Raw genomic sequence first — 17004 nt, forward strand, 5'->3', positions numbered from 1 at the left:
ATCCTTCTATATATCAAGTTTCATCAAGATCCGATCACCCATTCGTAAGATAAAGATACCTCAATTTTCACGTTTTCCAAGAATTCAGGTTTCCCCCTCCAACTCCCCCAATGTCGCCGGATCTGGTACGGATTTAAATGAGAGTTCTAAAGCACAATATCCTTCTAAATATCAAATTTCATGAAGATCTGATAACCCGTTCGTAAGTTACAAATACCTCGTTTTTTCTAATTATTTCGAAGCACTCCCCCTCCCCAACTCCACCAAAGAGAATGAATCGAGTCCGGTTATGTCAGTCACGTATCTTGCTTATTCTTCCCACCCAGTTTCATCCTGATCACTCCGCTTTAGGCGTTTTCAGAGATTTCTGGTTCCCCCTAACTCCCCCCCAATGACACTGGATCCGGTCGGGATTTAAAGTAAGAGATCCGTGTTACGAGGTCTTTCTAAATATGAAATTTCATTAAGATCCGATCACTCCTTCGTAAGTTAAAAATACGTCATTTTTTTCTATTTTTTCAGAGCTAACCCTCCCCCCTAACTCCAAACCCTCCCCCAAAGAGAGCAAATACGTTCTGGTTATGTCAATCGTATCTAGGACTTGTGCTTATTTTTCCCACCAAGTTTCATTCCGATCCATCCACACTAAGCGTTTTCCAAGATTTTAGCCCCCCCCCCGAACTCTCCCAATGTCAACAGATCCGGTCGGGATCTCAAATAAGAGCTCTGAGACACGATATCCTTCCAGATATTAAATTTCATTAAGATCTGATCACCCTTTCGTAAGCTAAAAATACCTCATTTTCCTAATTTTTCTGATTTAACCGTCCCCTCACTCCCTCCCAGATGGTCGAATCGGGGAAACGGCCATTTCTAATTTAATCCTGTCTGGTTCTTGATATGCCTGCCAAATTTCATCGTCCTAGCTTACCTGGAAGTGCCTAAACTAGCAAAAACGGGGACAGACAGACCAACAGACAGACAGACAGACGGACAAAATTTGCGATCACTATATGTCGCTTCGTAGATACCAAGTGCCATAAAAAATAACCATTAGATCAAATTTTTGTTACCCCTACAAGGATAGAGCCCAGTGCGGTTCAGCCCTGTTTGGATGCTGTTTAAAATTTATGTTCAAAATATTCTGTGACAAATCTACGGATGTAACGTCCTCCAAAAGAAGGGATGTATCTCATTGGATTCATTAGTTTCAGGTTCGTCTATTCACGAGCCAGAATTATCATACTATTTAGGCTTTTTCTTGAAGAATGATATACACTTACTTCAAGTGGAAAAATGTTTTTTCGCATGCTTCCGACGTATTCTAAACATATACTTCAATCCTGAAAAATATACAGCGAAATTCTACAACATAGTACAATAGGTATACAAAGCAGAATCTCAGATATGATTTATTGCGAACATTAATTGTAATCAGCAAAATTGTCGTGAAAAACCTTAACAACATAAAAAAAACTTACTTCTTATTCTTTCTTCAACAGCCTTTTGAATTTCAGGAGACGAAACAGTGATCTCTGGGTAGTTCTTGACAGTTTTCACTGCGTCCATTATTGTAGGTGTCCCTCTAGGTAAAGGGGTTACCTCGTTTGGCTTCGTGGCAAACGGAATTAAGTGAATTTTCGCTTGGTGGATAAATACCTACAAGTATATAATTTTTTTTATTCCAGAGAAAAATCTCTGAGAGTAACAGTCGTCCCCCCCCCCTGAATCACCTTCAAATGACAATTCTTCCTCACTTAACAGTTTTTTTAAACGTGTTTTTATATTTCGGCAACTCTGGGCAATTTCGTTCCTCGCTAGGTAGCGTCCGCAGCCACAACCACGAGCAGAAGACTGGATTTTCCCTTAAGACCATATCACCATGCTGAAAATCAATAGCATTAGGATAAAATAATCCCTAATTTAAAGAATCGTTCTTAAATCAAAACTTGAAAAATATTCTTGGTTGGGTTGCGGGGAATGGTAGATTTACAATTTATTTTGGATCACATTATAATCCCCCAGGCGCAGGCTGCTCTTAAATTTTTTCCCTTGCGCAGTGATTTATATCTGTTATAGTTTAAATTTTTTCATAATGTAAATAACAGTAAAATTAAGTAATGCCTTTCGTTTATTTCTTCAGTAAGCTGACATGTCGAGCTCTGTTCTACATTGGCTATGGTTGTAATTTTGTTTTGGTCTGAACATCTTTATGTTGCTTGGCAATGTCTTCTGTTTATTTCTGCAGTAAGCTGACACGTCGAGCTCTGTTCCACATGGGCTATGGTTGTAATTTTGTTTTGGTCTGAAGATCTTTGTGTTCCATTTATTTATGCAGTAAGCAGACACGTCGAACTCTATTCTGCGTTGGCTATGGTTGTAATTTTTTTTTGGTCTGAAGATCTTTGTTGCTTGGCAATGCCTTCCGTTTATTTTTGCAGTAAGCTGACACATCGAGCTCTGTTCTATATTGGCTATTGTTGTAACCTTTTTTATCATTATTATTATTCTATTTACTGATAAATCTTCGATGTTTCATAGATTTAACATTCACAGCCAAAGCTGTTCAACATATTTCTGTCAAAACAATTATAACTCTCCTCGATGAAGCAATTCTAAAATGTAAATAAAAATGTACAAGCAGAATAATAAAACGCGCACAGTATGCACATTTAATATGTACCTTTAGCGAAATGTGATTCATACTTTAGACAAATAATTGTTTCTTTTTCTTAGAATTCTCTTCCTTTTTAGGCAAGCTATAAAAGAAAGTTGGGACTTAATTCTGATGCCAAGATGGACCGCTATGAACATTTTTTGATGGAAGTGAGAATAAAAATTTTGAAAGTATGTTTTGCAACAAAGTAACCTAACCTTGTGCAGCGGCAGCTTGGAAGCAAATATTCGGGAAGGAAATTCCCCATCATCATACGATAACAGTAGAAAATTTTGGAAACACTGGAAGTGTTGTTAACAATAACAAAGGCAATTTTGGCCAGAATTTTACATCGAGTACACCAGCTCGTGTTCAAGACGTCAAGGATTGGTTAGAACATTCACCGCGCAAGTTCGTCAGACAACTGCCACAGTGGCAGGTATCCAGCATATCTACGTGCCGAATTATCTACAGTGATTTAACATTGTTTCTTAAAAAGTACCGATCATTCATGGGCAAACTTAAACCAAAAAAACCGAACACTATGGGTTTGGCCAGACGATAAGCGAGCCTATTGGGAACAGGTAAAACTGACAAAGTTACCGATTAATCTCAATGAAGACCAATAATCCCTGGTCGCCCTGCTCACGTTCTGAGTCTGCCTAACAACTTCATCTAAGGATACCTGAATAGGCGAATATATCATGGGAACCCAGACAGAATTGGTAGCTGAAAGAAAACATCAGGGCAGAAATTAGGAAAATTTCGGATAACATGTTGGAGAGCCGTGAACAGTTTCAATGTCAGAATGGCGAGGTTCATCCAGCAGCGAGGGTGTCTGGAACAAACGCCTGTCTGGACACAAACAACTGCCTCGGTCGAATACTGATTGAACTTTTTTCAATTTAGAATGCTTTTGGATAGTAAAGCAATAGAATCTTGACTTTGGTCCCTTTTTTGTGTTTCGCAATGTACTTTCAAACCTTTTATTTCGTCACATGTAAACGTCGCTTGTAAACTCAAGTTTCCTACATCACAACATTTCAAGTAACGTTGCAACCTTATTTTTAAAATCCATAAATATTTATTAGGATCTAAATTGCAATTTAGATGGTTTAAAGCTCCCCTTAGATGTGGTACCATTTACACTGGAATTGAATGCCCTCTATTTTGAATGTCTTTGAAAAAACACCCCTTCCCACATTTGTCAGATGTAGCACTCACTAAAAGTTAGAAAATAAGGGCATAAGAACCCTAATTTAGACTTTTCGAGATGAAAAGAAGAATCACTTGTGTTACATCTTGCATTTTGGACCTTTGGTCAGAAGAATTTGCAGCAAAATGATATTTTCTTACATTGTTCAAGAATAATTTCTTTAGCGCAGAAGACAAAAGCACAAAATTATAGAACAGTATTCTTGTTACTTATCTGTTAGCCGTTGTACACTCGAGAATGTATGGGGTTGAAACAACAGAGACGCTTGGAAGATGGATAGGATATATGCAATTCGAGCTATATTTGCACATTAGGGTCGGGGGAGGGGGTGTTAATTATAGTAGGGGTACATGCAAAATGTAACCTAACCTAACCAACCAAAATAGCAACTAAATATTTATTAAAATATAACTACAACTTAGTTTTTTATTGAACCGAAGCCAATTGTATCCGTACACAAACAGCAATAGACAAGTTATTGTCCAATTTCATAGATCAAAATTCTCGAGTCTCTACTGGCTGACAGATAAGTATCGTATTTTTTTTCTTTTTTTTTGCAAAGTTGTCAAATGTACTTAACTCTGAAATGTACTTGTCAAATGTATATACTCCGGAATTTCGAACTATCGGATCGAAAAGCAATAATATGTGGATTCAACCGACATTGTAGCATCTAAAGCGCTTATGCATAATTGCATATGCATTGAGCTTTTTTGTGAATTTATAGTAGTACTAAATTACTTTATTAAAAAAAAGGCAGTAAAGCAAAAAGAATCACTTGCGGTGGCTGCTATCCGCAATCAAAACAAATACATAACTGAACAATAGTGAAGAACCAATAGGACAAAACTATGCTTCTTGATGTGGAAAGTGTATATACTGATTTGACTTTCATTTACACAATAAACAAAAATACAAACAATTACGGATATAAATCACTGCGCTAGACAAAAATTTAAATTTTTGCAACACAAAGCGATTAACTACATAAGCATTCTTAAAGGCATCCTAAATTAATAATAAAAAATATATAAAAAAATACATAAATATTGCTAGAGGCATCCTAAACTAATTAAAATAATAATAATAATAATAAAAGAAAATATATAATCATCTTCTCTCACCCCAGAGTAACAACTCCCATCCAAATACAACTCCATCCATCCCAACCCCTTCAACCCAATCCTCCCTCCCCCTATAGCCCACTCATATCCCCCCTGAAAGAAAATAATAATAATTCCAGAAGAAGTAGTCTGAAATGTACTCTGAAAATACTCTTGAAATGTGCTACTAACACCAGGATTGGCACTGTCACATCATTGACATTATTGAGACGTCATAAATGCTAAGCATTTTGTGAATTAATGAAAGGGTGGAAAACAGATTCAAAATGATGGGGTTGGGTACAGTCACACAAGAAAAGTTTACTGAACTACGTTTCCATGCTGCACGATAGAATTCTGATTTCCGGGAAAGCAAATCGGTCAGACAAGTGAAGAATATTTAACAAAAAAAAGAAATATAAAACGAATTTTTCTCTTTTATTTTTCTTTAGCACAATTTTGTTCAAAAGTTTTGTACATTTCAATGTACCGGTACATTTCATTAACTTGGCACAATCGTAGCAGAAAAGGGGGGAGAGTTGCGAAAAATTTCTAATTTCGATCCAAAGGACATAAGAATCAAAAAAGAAGGACGTAAAAGCACATTCTCTCCTTACTTTCAACTGAATCTTCTAAAACTACATTCAAAATCGACAAAATATTATCGTTCCTACAGTACGTTAAAAAAAAATACACAGTTCGTTGTGGTCCATTCAGCAACTGTTTTCAACAATAATGCGCTACACACCATAAACTACCGAAAACATTGAACTAGAAGAAGAAGAAGCAAACTCAGAACTAAGTTAGGTTGTTTTTCATACTAGTTGCACTTCAATTTAATCCGGTTTCCACGTTTGTCCGCTAAAACTAAATTTTAAAACAACATGTTATGATGACGCAGAAGAAAATGGAGCCAAATGTAAAAATCATCTTCCTTTTACAACTCGGCCATTTGAGTGCAAGGCCAAGGTTTTCCATAATCCTTGGAAAAAGGCAAGGGCAAGGCTAGCTATTTATTCGCCAATTAACCAACATTCCAGACACACTAAATGGCAATTTTGTCGAGTCTTAACCCCAAGCAGTGTATTTCGCCAACTTCGCAAAAATTCAAGAAAAGTATTGCAAAAAAAGTAGCGATTGAATAAACAGGAAGATGTTTCTGAAAATTTCAATACGCAAAAGGCCCTAGAAATAAACACGTTTATAATAATTTAAATAATTCTCTAATGCTTCTAAAAAGGCAATTTTCTAACTTTGCTAAATAGAGAACGCAAGATTACGCCTAAAAATCCAGTAACGTTTCTCAAACTTGAAAACTTTATAATGTTTTTAGGCTTTTTTTAGAACATGCATTAGAAACAATCTGTCTAGAGGTTTTAGCTGAAGGGGCGTGGTATTTAGTTTGATATACGCACAATGCGGCTTCACTTGGGTATAAAGTACAAAATCATAAACTCTCAGCTAGAGGTAAATAATATTTGGTCTCCAGTTATCAAATTAGTATCAGTGTCCTGTTAAATATTATTATCAGTCTCCAATCTTCTATGGCAAATCCATTTCTGGAAAAACAACGCTGAACACTGTCATAGAGAACTTTACAATATCCCTATATTCACCATCTAAAATAAGTGGCGTAATTTCGTCAAAATCCTAGGTGGAGGGAGGGCAAAGTCGGAGCATTTTCCCAAATCAACTCAAAATAACCGTGAAAATTGAAAAATGAGCCATACAATACCATAGGCAAAAATATACTAAAGAAAACTGACCTGTTTCTCCGGATGCTTCAATTAGGCAGGCCTATACTAGTTTTGACAATATCTTTAAAGAAACTAAATTTCAGCTGGGGAGCAAACTGGTGTCTTGAGGGGGGACGGGAGGGGCAGTTGTCCCCTGCCCTATAGCAAATTACGCCCCTGGTTTAATCTCCGGGAAAAGATTTAAAATATTATTTTTTAATCAATGAAAAAGACTATGTCAACTACAAACAAACAGATATTAATTTTAGAAAAATTTTTCCACAAAAAAAGTTTTCAAAGCAAATTAGAGAGCTAAATTAAACTAAAGACAACCAGAAATAAAGTCAAATAGCTTTCCAAGCGTAAAAATACCATATCTCACCATCAATAAATATATGAAACGAAAAACGAACAGAAATTGCAATAAATAACCAAATAAAACTCCAAACGAGCAGAAACGATAAGGAGAAGGTCTGTACCTCCCTGTTCCTTCTAAAGGCAAAATTTTACTTTACTCTGTTCGGCGGATGAAGGATTACAGATTGACAAAGACTGGCCTTGTCGGCCAACAGTCAAGGGCCAAACGAAAAGCGGATCATCCCCGACTGTGGTGGGAGGATGTCGTAGGGAAAAATTTAATGGAAATGGACCGTTCTTGGGAGGTTGTAAAGAGGGAGGCTCTGAATAGATTGGGATGGAGGAGGAGCGTGCGTATGTGTTGGCCCTGGGCAGCTTGGTGCTGCAGTAAGTTGTTAGTAGTATTTGATAGCTGAGCGGTTTAGTAACTATATCTCAAGGGTTAATGGGTAGGTCAATCCCCCAAGGTTATGCGATTTGCCCGTTATGCTTAAAAACTAGCTGTTACTTTAAAATTAAATCAAAACGCACTATGTGTATGCTGGTTTCCAATAAGAAATCTCAGCAATATCCCAAGAACGACTGACGGTACTAAGTTCAAACTTTTGAGGCTACTTCTATTACTACTTCTGCTCTTAAAAAGTAACTAATCAAAAGAGTGTAAGTGTATCACGGCTGTCAAATAGAATTTCTCGGGAATAATATTAAGTTTTATTTTTCATGTCAACTAGAGGAGATATAAAACTAAATTAAACGGTACTATTTGTGTCAAGATTTTCAAAAGGATATATGTTGTTAAAAATTGCTGAAAAAGTTTCTCCAGCATATAAATACCAGGTCAAACTATAAATTCTTAAAGAATAACCGAAAAGATTTCAATTGTGATTTTCTTTTCCCCCGAACGACTATCATAGGCAGTGCAATAGCGCTGCCTAAGTAAAGAGCGACGTGGGCACAATGTATTTTTTTTTTTTTTTTTTTTAGACCAAGACACTTCATATCGAAGGAGTTCTGGTAGAAAATTCGAAAGGGCTCATTCAATTGTAAATTGAAAGGACTAGTATCCATTTTTATAGTCAAAAGTGATTGGAGGGTAACCAGCCTCCTCCCACGCCCATCATTTCCCCAAATACATCCAATAAAAATTTTGAGATAGCAATTTAGATTATTAGATTGGTAATCAGAAGTTCTAGAGCCTTTTGTTTTAATATTGAAAGTGATCGAAGGGCGGAAGCCCCCCCCCCCCTCCACACACTTCATATTTCCACAAAATGCATCTGATAATCAAACACTTGGAAAACTATAGGTTCTATGACTATCTACCTTAGTTCTTCTGCCCCAAAAATGACGCATGGACGGTTAATAGATATATTTATCTATTAACAAATGAACTGACATCATTTTTATGCTGTCCTAATACGGGGGTTAATGCCATATTTGCCTCTCACTCAATCGGACTATATGTCTTGGCTTTTTCTACAATTAGCCATGGCTTGATGCCCACAACTATTCAATTTTGATTCAATTAAAATTAAGATCGAATAATTTTGAGATTACCATTTGTTGTCGCAGAAATTACGAAAAAGGATCATTCGATCGAAAATTGAAAGGGCTAGTGTTATTTTAATTGTCAAAAGTCATTAGAGGGCAACAAGTCCCCCTTCCCATGCCCATTAATTCCCAAAACACATCTGATCAAAATTTCGAGATTGCAATTTTGTTCCGCATAGTTACAATGTCTGGAAATTATGTCTTTGAGGATGACAACCCTCCCCCCACAGATCTCAGTGCAAGGATTGTAAGTTATACCCCGAGGGTATATAAGGTTTTTTTTATGGAAAGGGTGGTCGTGTAAACTCTAAAGAGGGCTTAATGGATTTAAAATCAGATGTTCTGGTGCTCTTTTTAAGAGTCAAAGGGATTGGGGGAAGCATTTTTTCTCCAAACTTTCCCCAAATGCATGTGATAGGAATTTTGAAATAGCCGTTTCTTCAAAAATAGTCCTAGGATCACATAACAAGGCCTTTGGGATTGAAAGAATTCCCCAGAGTCTGGGAGTAAGTGATGTAAGTTTTGCCCCAGTGGCATATAAAGTTTTTACGCAAGGGGTGGTCTTGTGGACTTACAAAGAGGCTCATTTGATTAGAAATGTATAGTTCTAGTTCCCTTTTCAGAGTCAAGCATTATAGAGAGCAAATAGCCTCTTTCCCCTCCATGACATCCTCTTTTCCGGAAACACGTTCTATTGAAATTGTGCGATAGCGATTTTGTTACCAAAAGTCTAAAAATTCTACAATGTCTTTAGGAAGGACACAATCCCCCACAGCCAATGTCCCGGGGCATGTAAGGTTCTTATAGAACTAGTGGTTGTATAAGCTTTGGATCAGATAGAAAAGCACATGGGCAGCGAAAAACAAGTTATAGAGCCAACCAAGCGATTTTTTTGTCAAATTGGTCTTTAACTTTAAAAAGAACTCCATGGGACTTCTTCGTCTAGGAAACATTTATTTTTAGCGACCGTATTTCTCGAACTGAAGTCCCGAATGCAAGTCCAAGGTACTTGAGAGACGCAATGGCAAAAATTGAGTTATTGCCAACCTGAACTTTTGAATCGGGAGGTTGATGACAACCAAAAGCGAGAAATTCAGTTTTAGCACAATCGACTGACAGCCCAATGTCAAACAACACGGCATTGCTACTACTACTAACTATTAACAACTCACCGCAGCACCAAGACGCCTAAGGCCAACACAGCTACGCACGTTCCTCCTCCATCCACATGTATTCAAAGCCTCTCTCTTTACACCCTCTCAGGAAGTTCCCATTTCCTTTAAACCTTTCTTTATGACCCTCCAACCCCATAAAAGGACGACCTGCTTTCTACTTGGTCCTACACGGTTGGCCGAAAATGACACTCTTTGGCAATCTGTCACCCTTCGTCCACAGAACGTGCCCTAGCCATCTCAGCCTTTCCTTCGTTATAGCCATAGAAAGCGGGATTGAACCACATTTTTCGTACAGCCTACTGTTTGAAATACGGTCAGTCAGCCGGGTACCCAGAACAATCTGTAGGCAGTTTCTCTGGAAAACATCTAGTAAATCTTCATCCACTTTTCAGAGTGCCCATGTTTCAGAGCCATATATGACCACTGTCATCACTGTACCTTCCAATATTCTAATCTCTTTTTTTTTAACTGTGAAAAAACACTCTGAGCCTTGGCTATTCTACTTTTAACATCTTTACTGCTCCCACCATCTTTACTAATAATGCTACCAAGATAAGTGAAGCTACCCAACAGATCAATCTTTTCATTACCCAGTGTCATCTTTCATCCTTACTTATTTTAGCTTTAGTGACTTAGTTTCTATCAACAAAATCGAACGCTTGTTCATAATCTATAAAACTGATGGCCAAAGGTGTTTGACAACTAAGGCGCTTCTTAATTATTAACCTTAGAGTGAAAATTTGGTCGACAGATCCTCTACGTTTCTTATAACCGCACTGTTCTTCTCATAAAACTTCGTCTACGGCATCCCTCAGTCTAAAAAGTATCATATTACTAAGTAATTTACTATCTACAGAGAACAGACTAATGCCTCGATAATTACGACAGTCACTCTTATCACCTTTCTTATTCAGCGGTTTAATTCAGGTTTTCCTAAAGTCGCTAGGCATTCCCCCTTTTTCAAAAATCATATTCATAATCTTCAGCAACTTATTTCTAATTTCAGAGCCATTAAGGAACTCAATTACCACACTATCAGCACCTGGAGCCTTATTTTTTTTAATCCTTTTAGTATTGCCGCTGATTCTTCCTCTCAAAACAAATCTTCCGTCACATCCAGGGTATCACAACTTTTTTCATTTTCCTCTACATCTTTTTCTGCAACTGTATATCGGTTTAACACATTCTCAAAATGTTCCACCCATCTCTCTTTAACTGTTTCCTTATAACTAATTGTGGCCCCATTCCTATCTTCAACGGGGACAAGCGCAAATTGACTATTCCCTCTCAATTTATTAACATGCCGGTACAATATTTTACTATTATGCCCCCTAGCTGCATCTTCCAGATCCTCGGCAGTTTTATCCATGGCCTCCACTTCACACCTCCTTAGTTCATATTTAAATACTTTCTCCATTTTCTTTACTTTTGTTTTGTTTTCATATGATCTATAACTCAGATCATTCTTGAAAAAAAACCCTTCTCTCTATTAAACATAAAGCTTTTTAATTAGTATTTCTAGCTGCAGTATCAACTTTCTTCCCTAAGACACCATCAGCAACTTCACAAATTGTTTTTCTAAAACTATTCCGACCCTCTTCAACATTGTCAAATTTAAACTCTCAAGTTTAGTATTCAACCGTTCCTGGAAAGTTTCTCTCAAATTCTTATGAACAAAAATAATTAAAAAATAAATAAAAAATATTTTCAGCTTAAATTAAGAAGCAGCATCAAAACGAAGAGAAATTATTACGTATACAAGGGGTTTCTTCCCCTCCACAATACCTCGCTCTTAACGCTAAAGTATTTTTAGTAATTTCAACTATTTATTCTATGGCCTTTGTGATTTAGGGGTTATTTTTAAAGAATTAGGACAAAATTAAAGCTTTAGTGTAAAGAACGAGGTATTGACGAGGGGGTGAACCCCCTCATATACTTACTAAAAATATAAAAATATAGAAGTTCGCCACGTAAGTTAATTCGCAAATTACGTATATTTATTACTAATAAAAACGCTCGTAAAAAAATGAAAAGCTTTATTTGCCTTTTTAAGTAACTAAAAACTGGAGGGCAACTAGGCCTCCTCCCCAACCCCTTTTTTTCAAAATCGTTCGATTAAAACAACTATGAGAAAGTCATTTAACCAAAAAAAAAAAATTTACATGCAAATTTCGTTTTAATTAATCATGTGCAGTGAGTCAAAATCAAAACATGCACAAAATTCAAAAACGTTCAGATTTTACATTAAAAAAAATAGGTCTTTTAACTGCAAATAAGGAGTAACATTAAAACTTAAAACGAACAGAAATTATCCAGTATATGAAAGGGGTTTTCCCATCTTCAACCCCTCGCTCTTTATGCTAAAGTTTTTTATTGTTTTAAAAAGCAGAGTTGCGAGACAGAGTAAAACTTTAGCGTAAAGAGCGAGGGGTTGATGAGGGGAAAACCCCTTTCATATACGGAATAATTTCTGTTCGTTTTAAGTTTTAATGTCGCTCCTCACTTGCAGTTAAAAAACTTGTTTCTTTGTTTTTATATTTAATCACCTACAAGAGGCACTAGAATCTCAAAGCTAAATAAGTACATCCAAGTACGTTACCAAAACAATTGAAATAGAAAATGTGCGTCTGGTGGAAAACCTATGCGATCAATTTGAAACTAAATGCGAAAATGAAGTTCACAGATTCTTGGAACTAGAAGGTAAAAATAATTGTGCATTTTTCACCCTTCTATACCCCACCTTCACTCTCTCTCCTTTTTAATCTGTACTGCAATATCATTTTTTGTTTATTTTCATTGCTTCATTCAAATCAGCAAATCACAAATATCATGAATGTAAGTACGGATTTATGAAAAATATTAAAATTACGAACAATTAAGTAAGAATTTTTTTTTTACATTTCTGCCAAAATGCATCCGAAATAGTAGACTAAAAAAAATAATATTAAATAAGCCTTCAATTGACTTATTGAATGTCACAGGCTAAAATTTTACTTTCGAGGACCCGAAAATTGTTTTGCATAAATTTCCGTACTTTTCCTTATTTTTTGTACTTAATTGTTTGTTATTAAATTAGCCTTGTTTCAATTTCCTTTGCAAAAATATTTTCGACAAAATCAAGCCAATAATCACGTAGAAAAATAATACTTTAGACAAACTTTATTTTCAAATCATACCATAGGCTATATAATAAGGTAATAAAGATTGTACGTTCAATGCCTAAAGTCCATTAAATCTCAAATGTCTCCAGTCAGTCTCGTTGAAGCCATAAACCTGTCTTTACAACCGACCCTTATAAAAAAAATGTCAAAGTATAATTCCACACCGTGTCTAACATTTTTCTTGCAGGGGGGGGGGCTAAAAACTCAACTATTCCTTTAGTGAAAAATAAGTTTAAAACCCAGAAAAATCTGGGTAGTGCCTGTCCCTCCCCTGCACAAAATATTTGCGGCGTTTATTTTACATTCCAGCACCAAAATTATCCCCCCCCCCACACTTCCTCGCCATCACCACTGATCACCCAAATTATGGGACGCCTTCCGTTTAAAACATAGACAATTGATTTTCATTTAGAGATATTAATTTCCTTTTATATTAATCGTAAGAAATAAGTACCTGCTGTTAAAATTGCAAATGTATAAACACGTATTTTAGAATTTCTGAAAATAATGACTAAAAGGAAAAATTAATAGGATTTATTCCACTAGCAGCGTTGAGATCGTTAGGGATCAATTGAAACTTTATACCTGGCGCTCATTGAGATTGTGAATGCATTTAGGGACAGACTCACCAATTATATTTCGTCGTCCAACAAAGGTATTTTCTTCCTCTCAGATAACAAAATGATACAAACTTTTGACTGAAAATACCCTATATTAATTAATAATCCTATTTGGCTCGCTTGCCAAAACTGACTGAGAACAAATATCACGCTTTTGGGCGCTAAAACCGCTTTGTCCTTGTACAAACCATAACTTGTCTATTCACAGATAGACAAAATATAAGCAGTTAGATACATTACTTCCTATGCTGCTTACGCTTTATTTGCATTGTCTTCCAGTTTTACATTCGACGATCATAACATGTTCTAAATTGTATCAGGCCGGTGCAATATACGGCCCAAAAGCGCTGTATTTGCCCCCCGTTAGAAATGAATCTGTAGCCGACAAGCTGCAGATTCAGCAGCAGCTGCATATTCATAAATCTGCAGCAGACGAGCACTGTATCTGAAACCTATAAAGCCTCTCGTGAAGAGGCTGTATGTTCAGTTTAGAATGAATTTTGCAAGAAGAGAATCGAGAAACAAGTATAACTAATAACAACATTTTTCACAAGAATAAACATAACTCAGAATCATTCTGGGTTGTTGAGTATGTTCTGGATTAGACAGAAATAGCTTGATTTTATATTTGTATTTTTGTCATCTTTGCTCCACTTTCTTATACTAGTTTATTTTAGTTCACCGTTGGTTTTAAATTTTATCCTCTTTTTTTTCTTTTTAGGTTAAAATTGTTTTTAAATGTCCAACTTTTTTTTTAACTTGCACTGAAGACGCCTTGTTCAACCGTTTTAAAGCAATTTTAAAGCAACATTTAAAGTTCTCAAACTGCGGTGCGTGTACCGCTTGGGGGTGCTCAAAAATTTTTAGGGCGTACTAAAAAATGGAATTTTTATGACAATACAGACATAACCAAAATCCTTTTTTGTACTGATTTTGAATATTTGAAATTCATTAGTTTTTAAATTAAGAAAAAATAAGTAATCACACAACTGTTAGCATTATTTTTAAAGATGGGTAAAAAAACCTCCAAAAATTTTTATGATCTTGACAAAAATCGTAACATCAGATTCTCCATAACTGAGGACCATGGAGAAGGTTTTCAATACTCTCACAAAATCAATACATTTTTCGATTTTTCCGAGGAGAATGGGATTTTTTTTTTTTTGTTGCTGTAGTTTTAGTTTATTTTTTTATTAATTTACCATGGGTGATAACAGCCAATCAGTAGTCCAAGTATATCAGGGACAATTTTAAAGCAACATTTAAAGTTCTAGTGCCTTTTCGAGCCACGGAGGAGACCACTTGTTAGTAAAATACCAATTTCTGTCAGCTTATGCCACAAAACAACAATATTGGCCCAAACCGGGCCAACATTTTACAGAGTTGAAGTTCTGAGATAACCGATTGGTTTACAACAACTGAAACGCTTTGTATACAGCTGCTTATTTCAGAAGTCATACTACTACGTCGAGGCATTAACCCCTAAACGTATAAGCATTCCTACAAAAAAAAAAAAACAGGTAATTATGGACTATTATTTTTAAGCTTGATATGACTGAGCTGATTAATTTTAAGTTTCAATTATATACGCGCAGATCTGCATAATTTCGCACAACTATTAGAAGAAGACTAGTGAATATTTCTAAGAGTTGAGGAAGGGGCACATGAAGCCTCAAAAAGTATATTTCTGCGTAAAAAAATTTCTAACTTTCTGTGAGATGCTCTAAGATTAATTCTGAGGAGGCGCGGCTGAGAGAATATACCCCTAACATACCTTGATTTGGAGGACTATTTTGGACTAAATGCACAATGTAAGTGCTAAGAAGGAGTCAATGAAGTGGGACATTTAGGAGTGGGGTTGCAACTGGGGAAGGTATATAGATTTACCTGTGGGAGGGAGGAGACCAAGAAGTAAAATCTGAGGCCTAAAGTTTCCAAATTTACATGAGAGGTCTTTTAGATCAACATGAGAGTGGAGAGGAGTAATTTACTGTGTACCTCCTTCTATTTTAAGAAATATATTTGGACTAAGAGCACAATATGGATGCTGAGGCTATGAGAGTTTCCCTCTTATTGGAGAAATATTCTAGCGTCAAATAGGAGATTAAAGTCATAAGCTCACCCGCACAGAGATGAGAGCATCTCTAAATAACAGTATTTCTGCAAAGACCACAAACTCCCTTTCAAAAATTTGTAAATTATGGACTAAAGAAAGTCTTTTCCATTTTAGATACTTCACTATATTCAAAGGTATTCAAAAAACACCGTAAAATCGTCAAAATCTTTACTATTGATGAATCAATTTGGTCTTTGGATTTCAAGCTGTTATGAAATTCATCTGAATCTGCTGTTGCAGTTAAAATTAACAAAAATATAGAAGATAACATAAGAAGACAGAAAAATTATCAAGCATTTTTCCTTTTATGCGGCCCATGGAAACTTTCCCTGATAAGACTTGACCTTCAATCCATTTTGAATTGAGATGGCAGACATTGACTGATTTTGTAATTATAAAGATAATGAAGTTCATACTTAGAATTAGTCTGGCAGGAACGTTCGCAGGGCTTATTTCCGAAGAATGAGGGAGGTGTAGTCTAAAAAAAAACCATCAAAATGTGCAAATTACACAAAAGATTTTAGAAATTGTGAATACAGATTCGAAAGATCTAAGTAGTAATGCAACCTTGTCAGAGGTAACCGGCTATCCTACAATTTGATGTTGATGACATGGGGGACTGTTGCCCAATTTGTTACCAAGTACAGGGATGTTGACAAAAATCGAACGCACAAGACGACACCCAGGTGAGACGAATGTTTGATTTTACCGGAAAGTGTTCCAAATATTGGCAAAATTAACAGCCAGACTTTAAGTTAAACCTTGTAAAACAGATTTTCTGTTGGAATTTCTGATAGATTTAAAAGAACTAGGGCCGACTTTTTGATCCGGAGAAGAATGGATCCCTGGAACCTTTTTCTTACTACCATTACATTCCGGTAGTATTCACCGCAGAGTACTGGTTTCATTCGCTGTCCGGCTGCTAAATGGCCACTGACCACATCCACGTCTGTATCGGAAAGGGTAGCGAGTGTGCCTGAAATGCCCCATCAGAAATCTCTCAGTCGTCCAGATATACGCAGTCAGCTTTGCTAAAGGGGACAGAAACGTGACCAATTCTTCGTTCAATGACAGATTGTCACTGACCAAATTCTTAAAATGCAGGGTAACTTAGTACAAGGGGAGAAAGATTAATTAACTTGAGAACAGAAACTTAACTTCCCATTACACAGACTCTCTTTAAATGCACACACTGCCAAAAAGCGACTACAAAATCTCCCTATGGAATGGTAAAAAATATGTACAACTTCTTCTTATATAAAGATGATTGGAGGCATTTATTTTTGACACTGACTGACTGCATGGCGGAGGCT

At 36.2% G+C, this 17004-nt stretch overlaps 1 protein-coding gene across 3 annotated transcripts in view; it reads right to left on the bottom strand.

The window, feature by feature from the left end:
- LOC136039961 (protein ecdysoneless homolog) overlaps window positions 1-17004 on the bottom strand; it is a 114983-nt gene that overhangs the window by 38558 nt on the left and 59421 nt on the right. For 2 of the 3 annotated variants that reach the window (XM_065723985.1, XM_065723984.1), the window contains exon 3: window positions 1482-1659. In XM_065723985.1, coding sequence (XP_065580057.1) covers window positions 1482-1659 — 178 coding nt within the window. Of the gene's footprint in view, window positions 1-1481; window positions 1660-13584; window positions 13721-17004 lie in introns of those variants that run through there. The other variant, XM_065723986.1, reaches the window with a different exon arrangement.

Source organism: Artemia franciscana, chromosome 20, assembly GCF_032884065.1.
Source record: "Artemia franciscana chromosome 20, ASM3288406v1, whole genome shotgun sequence".
Lineage (NCBI taxonomy): Eukaryota > Metazoa > Arthropoda > Branchiopoda > Anostraca > Artemiidae > Artemia > Artemia franciscana.